Source organism: Zonotrichia leucophrys, chromosome 2 (genome assembly GCF_028769735.1).
Source record: "Zonotrichia leucophrys gambelii isolate GWCS_2022_RI chromosome 2, RI_Zleu_2.0, whole genome shotgun sequence".
NCBI lineage: Eukaryota > Metazoa > Chordata > Aves > Passeriformes > Passerellidae > Zonotrichia > Zonotrichia leucophrys.
Window position 1 is genome coordinate 80,374,600 of NC_088171.1, and position 22,779 is coordinate 80,397,378.

General features: G+C 39.9%; 1 protein-coding gene across 3 annotated transcripts in view; it reads left to right on the forward strand.

Annotated features, from left to right (window-relative positions):
- Positions 1 to 1,014: 1,014 nt before the first annotated feature.
- CTNND2 (catenin delta 2) overlaps positions 1,015 to 22,779 on the forward strand; it is a 641,466-nt gene continuing 619,701 nt past the window's right edge. Inside the window, exon 1 of one of the 3 annotated variants that reach the window (XM_064705500.1) lies at positions 1,015 to 1,243. In XM_064705500.1, coding sequence (XP_064561570.1) covers positions 1,207 to 1,243 — 37 coding nt within the window. In that variant the 5' untranslated portion in view covers positions 1,015 to 1,206. The remainder of the gene's footprint in view (positions 1,244 to 22,779) is intronic. The other 2 variants (XM_064705503.1, XM_064705501.1) reach the window with 2 other exon arrangements.

Below are 22,779 nucleotides of genomic sequence, written 5' to 3' on the forward strand. Positions count from 1 at the left end.
CCCTGTGCCGCGCTGATGCTCAGCCCGCTGCGAGCGTGAGTTAGCAGAGGTTACCCCGGGCAACAACCCCAAAAAATTGGGTGCCTTTGTTCAGGCACCAAAACTCCGAGCGGCGAATTGATAGGAGCCGTGGAGTGGCAACTTTCAGGTGAGTGTGGCAATTGCCTTCCACACAACTTTCTCAACGAAGGGTTAAGCGTGCGCAGGAGTAAAACATGACTTCCATATTCCTTACCCTATTTGCTCGCAAGAATACTTCTGAAAACACGGTAGGATTTCCACCTAGATTTCCCAAGCATGGGAAGAGAGACCCGAGGTAGACACGAGCCGGAGAACGAGCTCTGGCTTCCCTGTTGCTGTCACCGTTTTGCCTGGCCGACCTCAAGTTCCCAGCCCATGACAGCAGGAGCCGCGGTCACTGCCCAGGGGCTGCTCCCCACCGAGGACCCCCGCCCCAGGGTGCGCTCCCACACCTGCGCCCTCCGCCCTGCCGCCCCTTCCCCGGTAAATCAGAGCCCCCCGGCCGCGGGGGTCTGAGGGAACACGGGGACGCGCCCCTCTGCGGCGAGGCCGGGGGAACCGGCCCGGCCCTACCTCAGCCCCGCCCGGCCCAGGCGGCAGCGCCCCATCGGCGGCGGGGCCGCCCGCCCCCCTGTGTCCCCCCCGAGCAGCGCCGGCTGCTCGGCCGCGGCGGGCGCGCTCCTGCTGGGGAGGGGACGGGCAGGGAGGGGCGGAGGCAGGCGGGCGGGAGGAGGGAGGGAGGCAGGGCGGGCGGGAGCGCGGCGGCGGCAGATGCTGCGGCGGCGGCTGTGTCTCCTTCGGCCACATCCCGCGGCCGGTGCGCCCGCCCGGCGCGCTGCGCTACGGCGCCGCCGCGCAGCCTGCCCCAGCCGCCGCCGCCGCAGCAGCGGCCCCGCGCCTCGCCCCAGCGGCGGGGCGGTGGATGCCGAGCCCTCCTCGCCCCGGCAGCCAGCGGGCAGCTGTCCTGCGGCCGAGCCCCTCGGAGCCGGATCGGCGCGCTCGCACGGACACGGGGACACACGGGCGGACACGCACGCCCTGGGGGGGGGCAAGCCGAAGATGCTGCAGCTGGGCAAGGTCAGGACCTTGCGGTGAAGCCCGGAGCCGTCGCTCGCCCCCCCCCGCTCCGCTACCCCGCTTCATTCTCGCTTAGCGGACTGAGGATTTGCTCTTGGGTTTTGGTATATGTTTGGGAGCAAGCAGGCTGAATCGGCGCCGATCGGTGAGTACGACAGGCACCGTAATGGTGCCAGGTCCGTCCCCCTCCCCCCCACACACCCTTCCCGCCTGCGTGATATTTCTTCTTGGTGCGGGGTCCTGCGCTGCTCCCCTCGGCGAGGCTGCCGGGCTGGGCTGGGCTGCGAGGAGCGGTGTTTATGCCCTCAGCCGAAAGGTAACAAAGTGCGTTATTTCCTCATGGCTCTTTCTCCCGGGCCTCCCCCCTCCATCGCTTTCCTCCCTTTCTTGCTACGTTAGTCGCCGCTTATGTAGGGCATCCGCGGCACTGTGTCTCCCGGCGCCCTGCACTAATGTGCTCGTTACGGCGGTGAAGTCATGGGCCAGGGAGAGGGAGGAGGAAGAAGAGGAGGAAGAAGAAGATGAAGGGGCCCGGGGAGCCGCGGGCGGGGGCAGCGCCCGGCCCTGCGCGGAGCCCGCGCCCTGGGGCGGCTCCGAGCGACGGCTGCTGCTGTTTCTGTGTGTCTGTGCTGCGTGTCTGTGTGTCCGTGTGTGTGCGCGGAGGGGTGTGTGGGGTGTGTGCTCTTCCTTTGAAGCCACCGTCTGCGAAATGCTGCGCTCGAGGAGCGGGCGGAGGGGGTGGGGAGGGGAGCCGCGATGTGCGCGGTGATGTTTCGTTGATCTATATTTAATGGCTGAAAGAAGAGATGCTTTTCTTTCCTTTACCCTTACCTTACTCTTATTCTGGTGTGTAATGTGCTTGCATCGATCGGTCAAATCGTAGCTTCAGCTGAATCAAGTCACCACAGAGGAAGGAGGTGCAGCGGCACAGGCGGTACATGTAATACACAAATTCATCTGGCCGGGGATCTTGGAGGAAAATGAAAAAGCCCGTTAGAGGGATAATTTTAGAAACCATGTTAAATTTCCTCTGGAGGGACTGGAAGGACGAATACACGGAAGAGTGTAATACAGCATCTTGTGCTGTTACAATTTCTTATACTTTGTTAGGGTGTGCTTTGTTTGGATTCAGGGTGTCACGGTTAACCCTATGCTTTACAGAAAAGAAAAATCCAAAACTTAGAAGAAATATTTAGAAATTAATAGGCTTCTTTGTTGAACACCCAGTTCTTAACTTTAGTGGCTGTGGTAACCGATATCTGTGCCCCTTAAAGCATGTATGCCTTTTTATTGGCAGTAACAAGGTAAAGTTAAAACTTCACATTGCAGGTTTATTTTCGAAGTCTTTCTGTGTAGCCTGTATGTAAAGTGAAAACAGTGAGTCAGCCTGAGCTGTGCTTTGTAGCAAACCTTTCCATAGGGTACGTCAAGACTTACGTACCTCAAGACAGAGGGAGGACAACCCAGAATTATATGGAGTTTATGTAAGTCTGTTGTGTCTCTTGCAAAATCAAGAGAGGGAAAAACATCTTTAATCATTCTGTACTTCGGGATATATTCATCCTGTCTTAAAAAATAAACTGATTATGTAACTCATGTAGGCTGGGTTTATCTTTTTCAGACAGCCTAGTTAGCTGGCAGTGTATAAATGATGTGGCACGAAGGGGTTAAGGGCAGGTCTCCAGAGAAAGCTGCTGTATATCCTACTTGTGGGCCTCTGAGACTCAAGTGGCTTTAGGGCTTTTGTTGCCTTTACACAGGTTATCTGGGGAGGAGCCCCAACACTAAACCCAAACCACCTGGAATGACTGTGATATTTAAGCAAAACATTATACGATGATCAAATACCCTTGTAAGACTAATTTCTGAGCTGAGTTGGTGAAGCTGTCTCCTTTCAGTCTGTGAATGACACGATCCTTTGGGAGCCTTGACTGACTATCAGCTGCAAAACTGCAGAGAACTTGCGATCGATCATCGTCATTAGTAAGAAGTTGATTAATAGCTCGGGACTGGGTTGAATGTGATTATGTTGAATGTTGTAGTTCCAAAGGAGGAGATCACATCTTGATCACGTTGTTCAGAGATGGTTTTTGCAGTCTGTTATATAAGAGAGGCTTGGGAAAAAAAAAGGAGTAGCGGGCTGTGCTATGGATACCTACCGAGGGAAATACCCCCCAAAGCTGCTGGTAGGAAGCTAAGTATTTATTTCCAAATGCCAGTTGCATGACTTTTTGTGGATTGTAAAAAAGATGCTTTTGGGAGAGGATTCCAGCAACGATTCTCGAGTTCTTTTTGTCAGGTGCCTTAATAGATGTCAAAAGCAATAAATAGCTCATCAGTGACACAAGCCTCTGACTTTTGCTGTGGGTTTTTTTTGATAGCAGTACCAAGATAATTTGATCCTCACATAATGAACTCTAACAGACAGTTGCACAAAATAGAAATAGCAACTAAAAAATAAATGTTTTGCATAATTCTGATTTGGATAATTTACCTTTGTTGATAGATGGTAGCAATTTAATGACTATGGTTTGGTGTTGAGTATTTGTTGCTCAAGACACGTGTAAAATCAACTTATGCTATGAAAGAAGTGCTGGAGTAGTTTATTTTAAGCATTTTAAGAAAAGCCTTTTTAGGCAGGGGTGTAGATTGGCATGTAAATGGAGCAGATAACAGAATCAGCGGAACTCATGAGTGTTAAATTTTGCACTAAATTTCAGGTACATTTTCTATTTCATGGTTCAGTGTGATATGATTTTTTGAGCTGATCACTTGTGGAAATTCCAGCATATCTTTCTTAGGATTTCAAGCATCTGTTTCTATCCTAGAAGCAACTGTTTTCAGGAGTATCAGCAAGATAAGGAAAATGCATTATTACAGTACTCTTCACTTAAATAAGGACCTGTGGTTTTGATGCTCATTGATTGTGCTTGTAAGTCAGGACGAGTTTGATATTTGAAGTTACAGCTGAAGCTTGACAAAAATGAAAATGATTGTTTCTTCTCTTTGAAGTTCCCAGTAAGATCCCATTAGAGGATGAGTTTTGGATGCTTATTTACCTGTACAATATTAAGTTTAGTAGTAGAATTATGAATACATACAAGTAAACAATATACCTTAATAGAGGCACCAGCTTTAAATATGGAAAATTAATTTCTTAAGTGACAGAATGACTCTCAAATAGGACTAAACCACATTTGCTTAAAGAAGAGATTGCTTGTGTCATGACAGAAGATGTTATACCAGGAAAAATAGGTATTTTTGACTTTTTAAAATGGGTGTATGTTGGGAAAAGTATTTTCTCTCATAGGAATAGGAAGTCTCTGTGCAGGAGAGGTAAGTAGTCCTCTGCTCACACACTGAAGAACCACACAACCCTTTGGCTAGATGGCTTCTTGGTAGTTAGGCTCACCTGGAAAGAAATCTGAATGCACCATGGCACACTGAAACAATTTCTTCTATCCCCTCGGGATGTGCTAACTTTGTGTAGTGAATGGGTTGTAAAAGCAGATTGCCTGACCAGATTGTCTGGCATTATGCTGGACAAAATTTAAATTCAGTAGTATTGAAAAGGAAATATGCTATTTGTTTCTATAAACCAGTTGCCATGTTAATAGATTTTTTTCTTATATAAACTGCCAGTTTAGTCTAGAACTAAGAAACAGAGAAACATTTCATTATCCATGAGAGCAAGCATTTCATATTTGTTTAAATTGCTCTTGGCATGGTAAGTTCTAGTGCATCCTACTGGCTCTTAATCTGCCTATTCTACTTTACAAAATTCTATTATAATAATAAGCAATAACTTATAAGACATATAAAGCATGGAACAAAATGAATTGTCTTGTTCTTTTGGTTGCTGCCTATTTTATTAAAGTTTCTGAAAAAAAAAAAAAAAAACAAGAAACCTCCCAACCTAAACTCCCACAAAAAATCCCCCAGCTTTCTAATGAAACTTAAACTTTGTACTTCTCAGAGCTGCCAAAATGGTGTTAACTTTCTAAAACTCATATATATAAAATAACCATGTTCGATGTTACATTTTGTATTGGTTTATTGTGTTAATAGTAATAATTCTACTATATAATGAACTATTATTTTCCACTTGTTTTAATTCATTTTAAGAAGCCACAAATATGTAGAGTTTGACTTGTAACATCCAAAATCAAGAACATCTGAGACTCAAAGGGGCTTTACATAAAACTTTCTGCAGAGGAGGATTTTGCATTTTCCCCTCCTATGTTTTCGGAGTTTTTGTCTTTCACTCTTTTTTCCTTGCCAAATTTGCAATTGATTTCTTCATCTCCCAAAAGTCTTCACAGTAGAGCAACTTCCTTTTGGTCAAGATAATTACTTTTACTGACAGTGTAACTTAAATTTGCCTGCTTAATGTAACATAAACATCGTCTTTTTTCAGCCATGGCTACATTCTCCCGTTCAAATACTGTCAGTTGTTATTCAATTAAGTAGACAAGATTTAAGGCTGAATTTTTGAAGGGAGCCAAAGCAGATAAACAGGTAGTGTAAATATATATTCCGATGGGATTCTTGATTGTTTTGAACCAACTGAATAAGACTTAACCCTTACACATTCAGTTGTATCAGATTTATATTAGATAACTTCATTCAAATTACTAAGATGCTTGGGAAAATAATTAGGAATGAGTTTCAGTCTTCTGGTAGAAAATTGCTGTACCTTTTAGCTCCGCTAGGATGACTATAGGTTGTAATCTTCATCCTGTAAAAGTATGTGCTTTCCATCAGAACCAGCAAGCAGTTTGGAAGGGTGACTAGCAAGGGTGGTCTGAGAGGTAACTCAAGGCTCCAGACAATGAATTTCAAGGTATTTTAATTCCTGCTTCCCAAGAGAGTTCTACAATTTATGAAGCTGGGTATCTGAAAGGCAAGAAAACATGCACTGGATGTTACAAACAGAAAATGTGAACTTTTTAGTTTTTCTTAACAGTTTTCCACCTAAATGCTGGAATTCATGAATTTGTATGCTTCTGATATCCTAGCTGATCTATAAGTGGCTATAATTTTTGTTTGTTTGTTTGAGGTGGGGTTTTGAGTGTTTTTTGTTTTTTAAATGTACACATGGTTTTAGATTTCTGTGAGCAAAGAATGTAACTTTTCTAAGATGGCATAAATTAATCAAATCCTGGCGTGTTGGCTTAGGTTTCTTCAAAAGCAGGTTGCTGTTGTCCCAGTCAAATTTGCTTGTTCAGAAAAATTTATTCTTCTTGACAAGAGGTTGACTGTTGCTTTACCTGTTTGGCATATGGGAAGGGAAAAGCTTTTTCATGCTCTTTTTTTGTGCGAAAAATGTCATGACATTAGATATGGATGCTCATATTCAGTGAAAAGCAGAGTGACAAGGCAGAAAGCTAGGTCGGAGAATGATTATCTAAGGAAACAACAACTTAAAGGTTTTCAACAATGAAAATGCCTCAGGATTAAACATGTAAATCTTGCCTGGACAAACCTTGTTGTTGTCTTTACATTTGTCCCAGTCAGTTCTTTAAATGAGCAGGTACTTGGAGACATTAATTACACTATAACTTTCTCTCATTTCTTATGCCAACCAAGCTTCAAGACAACTTTTGAACGTGCCTAATGGCATCATCTAAGTTGTGCTTGGCATGGTACCGTAGTATAGTAGGTGAGATTTTGTGTGATGAAGAAATTGAAGTCTCATGGGAAGTTGGAGTTGGGGCTGCTAAAAAGTGTAGGTACTAAATACAGAGTGGTACATCTAGTAAATTCTTACAAATCAAAATCTAGGTTAGTCTGTGAGCATTTTGAAAAAATTTAACAAAATGATTAGTCATATTTGATACTTTCTGAGTACTTCTGATGAAACACCTGTATCATTGATCACCACATGATGGTAACCTGAACCTTCAGTTCAGTGCCTAACCTTGTCTGACCTAGTGTGCTTAGAAATGCAGTGAATAGAACAAAAAAGTTCTGGGTATTTTTAAAAGTTTGTGCTTTAATGAAGGAAGCTGACAGTAATTGATGAGTTGTAGAATTCTTGCTGCAAATGGTTTTGAAGCCTGAGTTAGAAGAATAATGTGATTTTATATGTGGATTTGCACTGCTGTGCTGATGTATGTCATCTGATGGTACAAAGGGCAAAACTTGGAAGTGTGATAGTGCATCTCTGTCGTTGCAGGGAGCCCCCAGGCAGGCAATTGCTTACATAGACGCCATCTATTGCTCTTTTATATCTTAGTTTGCTACAGGTGTACTTGATTGGTCCTTAAAACACCATCACCATTGGCTAATTAAGAAGCCACCCTTTGGTAAGCAGATCTCCATAACACATTCCACATGTTCACAATAGCAGGTGTAGTGAGATAAGAATTGTTTGTCATACTTTTTCTCTGATCTTCTCACAGCCTTTTCCCAGAATGGTGCCTAGGAAAGTTGTGTTTCTCTCTGTGGTCAGAGAGCTGCTGCTATGCATTTCTTCTTTGTAAGTGCCAAAAATGTAGAATGCATTCTCAAAATTTTCATTGCAATTAAAGCAACAGAAGACTGTTGGCTTCTGTTTTCTTTCCTTCTGGCCTTTAACTGTGTTAACCTTCCCAGTAGAAGAATTTTGAGTAAAAGGTTTGGAAGTCTTCTCCTGCTTACAGCTCACCAGGTTAATTCCAGATCCTTCTCAGCTATGCCTGTATGATTTTCAGATGATAAAGTTTGGTCTATTCTGTGGAAAAAAAAGGAGTTGCAATCTGCCAGAGACCTTGGGAATTAGCTACTGCACATGCATTTGTTTTACTGATGACTTACATCATCCTACAGTTGAATGCGTAGGAGATAGGCAACACCAATTTCTCTTTTTCTGCCATAATAAATTTGATAGTCCCTTAAAGATTTTACAGATTCAGTAGTATGTATTTTTGGTTGAAAGTGTTTCTGACAAGCTTGGCAGCTTATTGCACTTATTTTTCACTTCTGACTTCTATTGCCTTTACCAAGAACAAGTAAATTATTGCACAGAGCCTCAGGAGTCTTGGGAGACTCTGACTTTAATCTCTTCAAAGAAGAATGGACAGGTTGAGCTTAATTAGAAACACGCATGTCTAATCAAAGGGTAAATTTAGAATCACACATTTTAAGAACTGGCATTAAAAGCAGACTCATGATACCATAAAAATCTTTGGTTTCATGAAGCCATGGTATATTTGTGAAGCATAATGCACTATTCTGATAAGCAATTGTTTAATACTCTCAGGTACATAGGCCTTCCTAATATGAGTCATTACATAGTTTTTTCAATTAAAAAAATTCCAAAGCATGCAATTCTGGTCAAACCATGGAAGTTCCCAGTTTCCACTGGGATCCTGTGCACTTAATTCTCAATGCAGACTCTCATAATGAGCACCCAAAGGATGGCTAATACTCCTCATTTCAGCAAGGAACAAACATTTCCTTATATTCCATGTATCTTATGTAGCATAGATCTGTTCAGCAAGTACTGTATGTGAATGAAGTGGAAAGCTATGGTGCAAAATATAAGATTTACATTTTTTCTTTGCTTTTCTTGAGGTTGAGTTTTGATTAGTTGGCTTACATGTTCCTTCTCCATAAATACCTTATATGTAAAAGTAGCCCAGAGTAATCTGCTTATTAATTCTTGCTTTTCTATCTCTAAGTCTTGGAGATACGGTGCATGTTTAGGTCTTGCTATTTTGTTTTGTGTTGGTTTTTTTTCCAGTCAGTAAGAGATGTGAATTTTTTTGTAGTGAGTGATAAATATTTTTTCTATTTCATGTGTATTAGAAGAACAGGATTTGAACTCAGCAGAGGAGACATCTGGTTTTGTGTGGTAAACCAAAATTCCAGGTTTTGATCATGTTTAATGCCTTCAATTTAGCTCAGAGTGGGTAAAATTTTACACAGATGTGTAAAGTAATTTAGTCTGATTTCCAGAAAAAAAATTATGTAATTAATAATTTTTTTTCTTTTGTGAGCAAGTGCAACACTGGTATTTGAAGAATGCGCTATACCTGATGGTGACAGGTGCAACATAAACTTGACCTACCCTTAGGATTTTGGGACATTCTGGATTTTTGAGACCTGGCGTCCCTGACTCCTGGAGATGCTGGTGTCATTTAATTGGAAATCTGGCTGAACAAAGCCACTTCAAAGAACCTGATTTTCCTGTTTGTGTGTGAAGTCTCTGTATCTAGTTACTCAGAGGGGAGCTGACCAGTGAGGGGGGAGCAGGTTTCCCTTCACAGCTGTGTTGTGCCCACTGGAGTCCTCAGGCTGACATTGCTGATGGATTGCTCTGCCTGAGACTCTCTTCCCCCTGAAAGTATCCAGGGAGGAACTACTTGGCTTTTGATCACTGGTGATGAAAATATTTCAGGTCCCCAAATGACAGATTGTTGGTGATCTATTGACAGAACAGACTTGGAGCAATGATGTTTGTCAAGGAGCCAAAGAGTCTGCAATATAAATTTCTTTTACATTTTGGGGTTTGTTTTGTTTGGTTTTCATTTGGGTTTTTTTTGGTTTGTTTTTACTGTACATAGTGTCCAAAGCAAAGGAAGAGATCTGAGATACTGGTTATAGCAGGCTAATAAAAGGCTGGATGGGTATGTGGGGAATGGGGGACAGACTGGAAGGCATAACTGCTATGTTGTCATGTTATCAATGAATAAGAAAGATGCAAATTAAATCTCTTAACACAGGTAGTTGATCCAGTTTAGCAAATTTCTAGCAAATACTTTCACAAATACATTTTTGGGAGTGTTTTATTTACTAAAGTGCATCAGTTCTAACATAACACCTTGTGCAGATAAGCAAAATAGAGTTTGAACTTGTTTAAGAAATGCATGCATGCATATATTATATTTTTGTGCATTAAACACATATGCAATTAGTTGCACCTCTGTCAAATGTAAAATTCCTCTCTTGCATTCACGTTACACAACTTGCACATTAATCTCAAAAGCAATGTAGTGTTGTCATCTCCCCCAGGCACAACCCAGCTGTACTCTTGTTGAATTAGGTAACAGAAGTAGAACTGATTCCATGGGACCCCTGTGTTTTACTAGATATCCCTTAGTAAATTTTTTTTTTCTGTTTATTCTGCCTTCTTTCCTTTGGCTCTTTAGTAATTCCACAAGATCATGTTTGTTATGAAACCGTTGGGGTGAGTTTTTCAGTGGCTTTTGTTTTGTGGTTTTTGGTTTGGTTTTTTGGTTGGTTGGTTTGTTGGTTGAGCTTTTTTTGTTTGGTGGAGGCTTTTGCTGGTTTTTTGGGGTTTTTTAAAGAAAATTACAGTTTATTGCACTGTTATCATAAAACAGGTAGGACAAGTAAACTCAGTAGCAGTTAATAGTTTTTATACTATTTGTTCAATATATGAGTTATTGGTGGGGGTAAAAATGGTGAAGTGGGAAAGTGAAGGAAAAGATCAGAATAGAAGTTGGTTTAGCTGACTTGTCTTATTGAAAGATTCTTTGTGACCTGTAGAACAGTATAGTTCCAGTTTACCTGATGGTGTAGTATGCTAGTCATCAAATGGAATTGCTCTCTAGGAAGTTGTACAGATCTCCTAAAACAAGTGACTGAGTTTATGGAAATATGCATTCTTGGGAATAAAGCAATTTATTCTTCCCCTTCTGCTATTTTAAATTCACTTTTTCATAAAGTATTTAGCATGCCTCCAGTAAAATGCTGTAATAAAGAAGCAAAGACTCCTGATTTTTGAAGGGCTTAATATTCTCATAATAACATTCAAGTATCCATGTTTTTCAAGTACTTTTCTAATAAATCTTTACTTAAATGTGGTCTTTTGGTTCCACTTTGGATTTAATAACTAAATAGTATTGGCAGAGTGACAAAAAGAAAGGGTTTTTGCTCATATGGGTTTGTTTAGGAGTGTCTAATTTGTATATACTATGCAATGCATTCATGTTTTTGCTAAACAAAGAGAATGAGTGGTGGATATTAAAAAGATGAGTTGACTAGGAGGAATGGAACAAATGGAAAAGTGACACGGTCTTGAAATGCAGATGTATAGCTGTGCTTCAGAAATAAATGTTGTGTCTAAAACCTAGTGTTGTGAATTATGAGTCTCTAACTCTTTCACATCATCTACACTAACCTGCAAATTTAAGGGAATAGGATGCAGAAATAAAATTATTTTAGCCATCCTCAAACTCCATGGAAATAGTAGAAGATTTATTGCAGTGATATTGCTTCCATTAGCTGACCCAAAACACGTCTCAAGTCGTATCATTCCAAAATGGAAGGTTCTTAGTGAATTTTACAGGCAAGCTGAGGTGCTGTCACTACCACTTACTGCTGAGGCTGACTTTTGTCTGAATGGGGACATCCACTGAAAACTTGTACTGCTTCTATGTAGACTTTTCTACCTTTAAGTATGTTCCTGCGCCTTTATACAGACCCTGATGGATTTCTGTCTCTCTTGTGCCTTCTACTTAAGTTAACTGTACAATAACTATTATGGCTACTGTAGTGTTCTTGTTTCACTGTAAGAAAACAAACATTTTTTGCTGAAAAAGCAGTAAAAACTTCCTCTAATCTGAGTTTCCAGTGGCTACCACACTTCCTAATGGCATGATGAGCAATTTATGGAGTCCAAATTCTCTCTCATTTTTATTTTATAACTTTTATTTGAATGGCAATATCCCACAAATAAACATACATGCATTCAAGAAGCATGGAGAAGAATGGTTATGTCTGATTGTGTTATCAGTATCCAAAGCTTGCACTTCTGTCCACAGTCAGTGAAAGGAAAGGGTTAGAGACTTGTGATTGATTTCACAATACCAGTTTTTAGATACAAAGTGTATTTCAGAGGCACAGCTATACATCTGCATTTCACAGGAACAGTTGGAGAAAGGAAGGCCAGCACAAAGCTTTTTCTTTTTTGCAGATGAATCCTTCTGAAGCTCCTTCAAAAAGGTGACTTACCTTGCTGAATGAATTTATAGAACATTGTTCAATATTTCTGATGTTTTAATCTTCACATTTTTCATACATGTGTAGAAGTGAAGAATAAAAGGGACTTGCAATTTAAAGTCTGAGCATTTATACATTCAAAACTTCTGAAGTTTGAAGATGTATGCAGAGCTTTTAATAGTACCTAAAGATGACATTCAAATATTACCCAAAGGGTAACAGGCATTTAAAGCAATACTTTCTGTCTCTTTATTTCTGCCAGGCAGGCTTCCTGCTTTCTTTTGAATAGACTTTTTATTTGGTTGTCTTGAAACAGTCATTAATGGGTTAAATAGAATATCATGGAAATTGCTGTGGCCTTGTGAATTTTGTTCTTGCCTTTTTAATTTTTTTTTACTATTTTGATAAGCTCTACAGCTTATGATACTAATTTACCCCTGAAATAATTTTACGGTGAAGAAAGATACTGTGAAGGGCCCGAAGCTGCTAATTCTAGATGCAGGCTGGCTCACAGTGGAAGCCCCAGGAGGCTCCTTCAGCACTCCTGTTTGCAGCTGTTGTTTCAAACTTTCTTACCATTCTGCCTACAGGAAACCAAACTTCTCAGTATTTGAGTGGAGGTATATTTGCTTCTCATTGATACTGAATTTCAGTAGGTGGATTGTGTTATGGAACTGGACCTTAGCCCTAAATTAGAGCAGGACCTTGAGTCTCACTGTAAATATCCCAGTGTTTCCCACATTGAAATAGAGAGTGAGCTCAACACTCCTGAGTCTATCTGTGACTCTTTACAATAGCAAACAGAACCACAGGCTGGACTGTGCTCCAGCACTCTCTGCCTCTGCAGAGTGGTGTGTAACCAACTCCCTCCCGGGGCACGCTTAGAAAATTGCGTGCTGCAGCTTCATCAACTGCTCCATGTATGAGAGACCATATGCAGGAATGCAGATGGAGGAACAGACTGGACTCATCTAAGCAATCAAACATCGTGGTGGCTCTTTATTTTGTATTACATCAGTGTTTTGACAACCATACTTAGATCACAGCCCTGTTGAACCTGTGCTGTCCAAAACACACTCACAGATGGTCCTTGTGCTGAAGAGTTCAAAAACCTATCTAACAAGACTGCTGAAGGGAAAACAACTCAAGAGAGGCTGAAATAGGTCAGGAGCAAGCATGAAAATAGGCTCCTGGTTGCTTATGTACTCTGTCTCCTAGAGCATGCAGCCCTTTCCATGTTGCTTAAGCAAAAAGCTCTTGCTACACTGCTCTCAGTGCATGGGTGGCATAAAAGTTAACTTTTGTTTGACTTCAGCTGTTTTTTTTCCAAAACAAGTAAAAACATATTTTATGTGATGTAAGAGGCTTTTTTTTCCAAAACAGAAAATGTCATTAGTGAGGTTTTTTTTACCTATTTAATAAAATGAAAATAAATAAAAAGAAAGTAATTTGGAAGGGTGTAAACAAGGCAGGGGTGGAAGGGTGGGTAGAAGTAAGCTGTACTAGATCCCTTCTCTGTGAGAATTTTAAAGAACAAAACTAAAACTTGCTTTGGCAAGAATAATGAAGCTCTAGAAAGCATCATCTAATACCCTGCTGCTGGTCCCTTACTACACTGTTACTTCTGTTGTATTAACAGAGTGTGTAAGGAATGACATTATACTCATTTATAGGCAAAGGTTGCTGTTGTTTCATTATGTACTAAATTTCTAGGCAAAGGTTGCTATTGTTTCATAATGTACTAAGAGACAAGTGGACAGACAACTTCTGCTCAAGCCTTGCTGTGGTACCAATAGCAGTCTTTCAGTCCTTTGTTGTTTCAAGCAAAAAGGAGCCATTTCAGAGCAGGAAGATGAGGGACAAATGCTTGAATTCCCTACATCTGTAGGTTTTCTTCTTTTGATAAGGGTAAAGTTGATGTTGGAGTAATTAGAGATTGTTTCAGCAAAATAACTAGCATAGGTAAGACCTAGAATATTTGAACAATCTTTCAACTTTTTTTTTTTTTCACTTTCATAAAACATTAATACTATTCTAATATTTGTCTGAAAATATCTCAGTGCTTTTAAAAGGTTTCTTTTTTGATATAGTCTTTTCTGATATAGTATTTCTTGGTGTTCATTTTGTAAGGAGAAATAAACAAACAAAATACAGAAGTAACAAAAAGGAAAGAGAAGGGCCAAGGTGGTGGAGCACCCTAGGCTTTGCCCCAGTGGATCAGAAGGTAACCATAGATTTTTCTTTGTAGTTGGTTTATTAGGTAAAAGTTGCCTTTATCACTTCATGAGTTTTAAATAAAGTAAAATATCTCAACAAATATAGGTAATTACTTTGGTGGCAAGAATATATAATATTTTTGGACATACTATGGATTGTGTTTATTGTTCTGGAATAATTTACAGGTAGTAATAGAATACATGCTCAAAACCATAAATAATGCAATATTAATTTGAAAAAGAAAATGTGTTAAACCTAACAAATTCCATGAAACTTTAGTTGTAGCTTTTGTAGCTGCTGCTCTTTCAGTCAAAGTAATAATTAAAGAACGTTTGCTGAGCAAAATTAATTTAATTTACAGGAGAAATCTAATTTACTCAACTCTGATCCATTTATATATTTGTAGTCAGCCTCGATAGCATGGTCTATTGAAATTCACAGTGAATTTTAGAACATCTGCCTTCTAATTATTTTAAATATTACTATCCTAAAAGCATGTACATAAGGAAATTACTCCTTATGGTTTTATACATTTCTATTCTAGGAGCTGCTCAAAGCATATCTTTGTTTTTCTTATCCATTGTTCCTCTAGATTGTCAGATTACAATCAGCAAGGCTTGTGGAGTTAACAAACCACTTACACCTCAAAAGGGTAACTACAGCACCAATGACAACAGTGTTTCCTACAGATATAATCTGAAGAGAAAATTCAGAGTAAAACCGATAGTTTCTAGGACTTTTTGTTTACCCATGTTTACCCAACTATGTTTACTCATGTGTGTGACTGTAGTACATTACCTCCTTTATCCATGGTATAGGTATTTTTTGTGGACTCAGAGAGTGGTTAGACTGCAAATCTTTTTTTTTTTTTCCTACTTCCAATAGACTGTTCCACAGTTCAGCATCTTTCCCTGGCATCACTTAGTTTCCTCTCTTAAGCTTTGCTCTAGGCTTTATTTCCTGTGTTTTCAGCTACTAGCTAGCTTGTTTTAGATTCTGCTTTCCTGACTTAGGGCACAGGGTGCTGTTAGTGACAAAAAAGCTGGGCTCACTCATCATGATAGTGGTAATATGAAATTATTTGGCATCTCCTTATTGGTCTGTGACTATCAAGCAGTCTCAGGATGTTTCAAGTAAGGCCTTTCCTTTTATTGTGGTGTGGACTCTGTTACAGATGCAAGAACATATCTGATCAAGTGCTAATAAACAGCTGATTTGGGCTTCAGAATTATCTTCTAGACAATAGTTTCTTCCAGCAAAAGAAAGTGATATGTCTCTCATGCATTTCTGCCATATTTGCTCACTGAAGAGTGGAGGAGTTTATACCAATCCTCTTTATCATGGCATCTGCCCATCATCTACTTTAAAAATTCTACTTACCTACTAATTATGTGAGATTTAAAATCTCTAATAATTATCTTTGAAAGGTCATGGCTATCATGGCAATTTCCTGAGGACTGGAGGAAAGCAGACATCATCCCTGCTGTAGAGAAGGATAATCTGGAGAACTACAGTCAAGTCAGTCTCACCTCTGTCCTTGGGAAGGTGATGGAGAAAATCCTTCCAGAAACACTTTCCAAACACATGAAGGACAAGAAGGTGACTGGGAGTAGTCATAATGATTTATGAAGGAGAAGACAAACTTTGCCAGCCTGATGGCCTTCTATGGTGAGATAAGATGGCTATGGAGGATGAAGGAAGAGCAACAAGTGTAATTTATTTTGACTTTATGGGAGATTTTTGACAGCATTCCATAATCTATTCATACTCAATCTTTAAAATTGTGGAAGAAATAAATGAACAGTGACATGGGCTGAAAACTGCCAGATCTGCTGGGCCCAAGGACTGTTGTCAGCAACAATGACACCTAGCTGGAGGCTAGGCACTAATAGCATACACCAAGGGTTTCTGTTGTGTCCTGTGCTGTTGAACATTTGTGTTTGTTCCTGATCTCAGTGATGGGACACTGGGCCACACTCAGCAAGTTTGCAGCTGATAGAAAACTCAGAGGATACACCAGATTGATAAGATGGTGTGTCTGGCTGATACACCAGAGGATTGTGGTGCTGTTCAGAAATGTGTTAGCAGGTTGGAGAAAAGAGAAGAAGAAAACCTTGTGAAGATCAATGAAGCCAAAATGCCAAATTTTGCACCTGGGTTGGAATAACCTCTTGTGCTAGTTATATGCTGGGGCGGGCTGGCTGGAAAGGTGCTTTGCAGAGGAGGATCTGAAAGTTCCTGGTGGATGGCAGCAGTGTGCTCTCAGGGCAGAAAAGATCCAACAACTTCCCGGGCTTCAGAGAGAAGTGACTTTTTCATTCTGTGCATTACTGATGAAGCCATGTCTGGACAACTGTGCTCAGTTCTGCTGTATTTCATAATTCACATTCTTTGACTTAAGTGTTGACATCTCCATTGTCTCAAAGAAATTCAGATATTAATGGACCATAGTATCAGTTTAACTGTTACTGAATATTGAACAAAGAACAAGGCTTTAAACCAGGAATGGAAGCTGTTTAGACCATGGAAGAATTTTGGGTGTGGGCCTGATGTGTTTCCATTGATGCTTGCTTTTAACACAATAGACAACTCGTTTCTCTGCAGATGGGAATCTGTATGTGGTTTTCAGATTGTTCATTGAATGTGGTGGTCATCCCAAGGATGTCACTTGCATTAATTACTATGGCTTGTTTCTTGACAGGCAAATGGAAAGGAAATACTCTAATGCTGCCTGAAGACTTAGACATTTCAGGATGTAAAGGAGCTTTGCATGATTTCCAGCAGAGCCCAAAAGACTGCAGTAAATGTGCCTGTGCAGAGCCATTCAGCCTTGTCTGAGACTGCCTTTTCTACATTCAAGAGCTTGTCTCCTGAAATTCAGAATTCACAGTAGCTAGACTTGTGTCCCTTAGGAGTCATCATCAGGATGTTTCAAGAGTCTCATTACAGTTTTCTCCGAAGCAGATGCTGTATGATTTTTGTTAACAATTGGTCTTCATTTCATTTCACCAGTCACTGATATGGCAGTCTAATTCGAATAAAGTGATGAGTATGTCTCAAATTAGTCTGATACTGGAACTGGAGAGGTATATGTACAGAATCATAGAAAATGCTTGTGCTGTGTTGGAAGGAACCTCTCAGGATCATCAAGTTCAACTCCTGGCACTGTGCAGGGCACCCCAAGGACCACACCGTGTTCCTGAGAGCATTTCCCTTATGCTTCTTGAACTCAGACTGTCTTGGTGCTGTGACCGCTTCCCTGGGGAGCCTTTTCCAATGCCCAACCAATATCTGGGTGAAAAACTTCCTCCTGGTATCCCACCTAAATATTCCCTGACTCTGTTTCGTGCTGTTTCCTCAAGTCCTATTGCTGGTCACGAGAGTGAAGAGGTTGGCACTTGCTCCTCTTCTTCCACTCATGAGGAAGTTGTGACTGCAGTGAGGTCGCCCCTCAAGTCTCCTCCAGGCTGAACAGACCAAGTGACTTCAGCTGCTCCTCACATGGCTTCCCCTCCAAACCTTTCACCATCCTTGTGCCTGTCTTTTGGATACTCTATAGCAGCTTAATGCCTTTCTTATATTGTGGCACCAAAAACTGCCTTCGGCACTCGACATGAGGCTGCCCCAGTGTAGAACAGAGCAGGACAGTTCCTCCCTTGCCCAGCTGGTGATGCTGTGCCTGATGCACCCCAGGACAGGGTTGGCCAGGGCACTGCTGACTCGTGTTCAGTTTGTCACTGACCAGGACACCCAGGGACCTTCCCATAGCACTGCTTTCTGGGATCTTGTTTCCAGTCAGTCTGTCCATATATCCAGGGGCAGAACCCAGCACGTTTCCTTGTTAAACTTCATATAGTTGGTGATTGTTGAGATCTCTCTGCAGGGCCTCTCTTCCATCAAGGGAGTCAAGAGCTCCTTGCCATTTAGTGTCATCAGCAAGCTTATTTAGCATTCCTTTGAGTCCTGCGTCCAGATGCTTAATGAACATGTTGAAATGAACTGGGCCAAGGATATAGCATTCCTTCTTTTTATTTTTACTCCTGGGATACCCTGGACACCCTAATCTGTGTGTTGTGGAGTTTTTTAAATTTGCTTTCTTAAGAAAATCAAGGCGAGATGTTTGCAGCAAAAGACCAGTGGTTGGAAAGCTCTGGATTAATGGCTAGCAAATTCAAGGGATTCTAAAAATAAACACTTCACAGTCAGAATTTCTGTGATATAATTGATGATGAGAAATGCTTCTTCAATATTCAGATTGCAGAGTGTTTTGTTGGGATTTTTTTCTTTCATAATGAAGCATCTAAAATGAGCTAATGCCTTCTGCTTTGTTTTAGGAAGTTGTGTAAATCTGCTAGAAATATCCTCTATTTTTAGATATAAAGTGATGATAGCAGAAAATGAATGCTTCATTCCTGATCATATTTGTGTTGGACTTGAAGAGCATGATCTACTGAGATCTGAAGAATTATACAGTATAGAACTAGTTATACTGGTTATATAGTATAGAAAATGGCAACCTAGCACTAACTTTGTCAAAAAGTCAGAAGGCAGTTTTTCAACAGAAAGCTCTTTTCCCTTCATATTTTGTATGGACAGGATTTTGTGGGAAGGTGTCTGGAAAAATGATGGCAAAATGGACTATTAATTCTGCATTTATTTAGAGAACATGAACAAAATCTAACTTTCACTTTATAAAAATACATCCATGTGACAGTAGAGGTTTGGAATATTATTTTACAGTGTTGCATAGATGGGTGAGCTATTATTTCACTAGCTGTCTTTCAGGTTGGTTAATTTTCTCATAAACTAAGTGAAACATTATTTTTTATAAAGACACAGTTATGTGGTGATTCCCTGTGTTTTAACAGGGGAGAATTAATTGTCATCCGATTTTGTAGTTGTTCTTACAAATCTAAAAGTCCTGGGCTGATGGACTGAGATGAGCAATCTGATCACAAAGAATGAAACCAGAATTGATTTTGTGATGTATTAGCTTTGCATTCTTGCATAAACCTTTTTGTAAAAAGCTGCGCTGGTTCAAGGCTTGAGTTCTGGGTTGTAAGCTCTTCTTAATTTTAAAAGTAGCTATCTTCTGAATTGTTTCTTTGTGGGAGCAAAACCTCTAGAGGGTGCCAAAAACTGGTTTTGGGTAAAGAAGCTGTTGTGTCCTGCACTACTAATGTCAGAAGTGGAGAAGGGCAGGTCACAGATCAGGCCCTGAAAGCTTTTCTTCCTTCCAGTAATTCAGGTACCTTTAAAATCCCTGCTCCTTTAAATTTGATTCCAAAGTCTTTCTACTCTGTGATAATAATCTTTTTTGTAGGCTTTTTTTTTATACTAGGCCCTGTATGATTGACAGGACTGGCATTGGAATTCTTTTTTTAGAAAACTTGGTTAATCTTAATCTTTGTTTATAATTTCTCGAAATGGGAATAATACATCATGTTTCTAATGTCACACAGAGCATACACTAAGATAAGTAGTGTTTATTTGACCAAGGCTTCTTGTACCAGCAGATCAGGATGTCAACAAATTGTAGATTTTCCCATTCCTTTGTGACTCTTAATCTTACCCTTCACCATTGCCAGGTTTTAAAAAGCTCCAGCTAGCATTAAGAACACACTGCATTTTAAAGGGAAGCAAAACAAAACCAAAACCAACCTAACCTTCCCCTCACTCCAAAACCTCAAAACAGAACCGGGAGGAAGGGGAGGAGTTCAGTAGTGGAGATTGGTGCAGAGTAGAAGCTCCAAAAACAGATTCTCTTACTAGTTACTTCTAACTGACTTCTTGTCATGTAGCTACAATTTAAGAACAACTAGATCAGTTTTTTTTCTAATAAACACTGTTTTCTAGCAGTTAAACATGTACATGACAAAGTATTGCCAACTGAACAATGTATCAAGCTGCATCAATGCCAGTCATCTCTGGCTAGGGGTCATGAGGACACTATCAGAAGCAATTGGCTTGTAATCGCTCCTGCTGCACCTTGTAAGAGACATGACATATGCTTTGTTTCTTGTCCCTCTCTGTGTAGGTGTGGCAAAAATACCTGGGTGTGCTCACATATTTTAGGTTGGAATATTGCTAGGAATTCTTCTCAATGGCAGCCTTGCACACAACCTCAACAGTTGTAGAGCCTATAGACAGTAATGATGTGCCTTTAAACATAAAGTGCTATATCAAAGTTTCAACCACCAGCAGAAATTAAAAGTTGGGGAAGAATGTTCTCAGGAGTTTTGTAGGGATTTGGAAGCTTCTGCTGTAAGATGTGATTGTTAAGGGGATTTGTATATGACCTAGGACCATTGCCCCCACCCTTCAAGGTACGGAAGATCTTTGTATTTTGGTCAACGCAATCAAGTCTTGTTCATAATTGCTCTCAGAATTCTATTGACATCAGTGGATCTCTTCACATGAGTGAAACCAGTGGGATTTGTCCCAAATTATATAATCTCCAAAGGAATTTAATAATATGCATGTATTAACAACATTTACAGCTCTTGATCAAGATCAATATTTATTCTACAGAAATTGTGCTGCATGTAAATCAGTTAGATGACCTGCCTAAAGAGGACCTTAAGAACATTGCAGACTTAGGAGCCTGAAAAAAACTTCTCTTAAAAAAAAGGGTAGCATATATTCTTAAGTGGATATGCTAATTTTGAATAGGGTCCTGAGAAAATATGATGAGAAGACTAGCTAAAGATTGTCCCAGTAAAATATGGACTTGTTAGAATGGCAAGGCTAATGGGCACAATTGACAAAATCAATTGGTTTTACCAAAAAGGTTTTTTATTAAGCTAATCGTGCAAGTGCAGAGAAAATCTGATGTCGTTTCTAGGGAAGAGCAAAACTTGGGGATTAAGAAAAAAGGAGTGATGAGTGTGTCCCAGACAAAATCACATGCTGTTTATTGGATTAATAATTAGTTGAACAATCTCAAAAAAAAAAATACTCCCCCCGAAAACCCAAAAAACCACACAACAGCAAAAGTTTAGGGATTCTTGCCGTTCAGTGCAGTCAGCTGAGACACTGCAGGTGTATTGGCCGGGTCTTCCTGGAGTGAATCATGATCTAGAAAGCACACCTGCAGAAGATGATAAAGAAGCTGAAGCTGTTTTCCTTTGCCAGATGAATCAAATTATTGCAGACTGTTAGTACCTCCTGGGAAAGTGGTTTCTGTTGGATGGCTTTTTGATTTTGTAGCAAATAAAACAATGAGATTTGGAGTTGGTGGCTAATATGAACAATTGATTTTAGAAATGAATTTAGACTTTTAATACTTGTTGTAGTTCATCATGGAAATAAAACCATCAAATTACAATTGTCTGGATATATTTCTTGAATGTTGCATATACATTTAAAATACATAAATAGTCTGATTGGTAAACTGTTGTGGATATCAAATGATAGTATATTCTGGCCTTACTACTGAATTCATTACTGAGTTAATGCACTTCGGAAGATTTTTTAAATTGTTCTCAGTTGCTCACTAGTTCAGTGTACTGGTTGCATACTCCATCCTTCCTTTTGAAAGAACACTTGAGGCTCATTTATTTCTACTTAAATCATCAAAGGTAATACTACTGGTTAAATTTTTGATATTTACTGCTTCTATTACCATTGGTTCTGGGATGATTCCAAGAGAACCATGTATTTATAGGCAGAGTAAACCCTGGTTTAATTTGTTTTCATTTCATGATGGTGGAATGTAAGAACCTTATGAAATTTAAAATCATGAACAGAATCTCATGTGCAGTTGTAAAGACCTGCTTCCTTCACCATCTGAAATTCATGAGCAATCAGTTTCCATCTTTGTGTTGAAATATTCCACAAAACTAGCCCCAGAAGGCAAAACGTAGCATTTGATTATCTTTTCTTAGTGTTTTGGATTTTTACTTCTATTAGATTTTTACTTCTATTTACTTCTCAGAAGCAAAAGGGAGATTTTGGCTTCAATAGGATTCTTGTTTATATACAGTAAAAGATACTGGATGTAAGCTATTGATAATTCTGTCTTGGTCTTTAGTTTGTCTATCTGTTTGATTAGAATTTGTCTTAGAATAGCAATGATCATAAATGTCTGTTCCAAATTTTGGCTAATTGACTTTCTGCATAATGAATGTGGGTTTTTTAGAAAATAAACTAAAAAAGTGTTAACTGGTAACAAAATTTGCAGAAGATGGAGTTGGTTTTGTCTCTGCTGCTGTTTGCTAAGCTGTAGAAGTGAACTCCTTCATTGATTTATAATGTCACCATATATGACTGAGGAACACAGGAAGACAGAGTTAAATTCTGCAGGGTTCTTTTTGTAATAAATGTTTATGATAATTTTCTAAAACAAACTGCTTTGGTGAGGTAGCCTTAAAATGATGACATTCTGTTCAGAAAGAAATGCAAGTACCTCTGGATTTTGCGTAAGGATTACTCTGTATAGTGCATTTCTGTTACAGAATCATAGAATCATTCAGGTTGGAAAAGACTTCTCAGATCATTGAGTCCAACCATCAG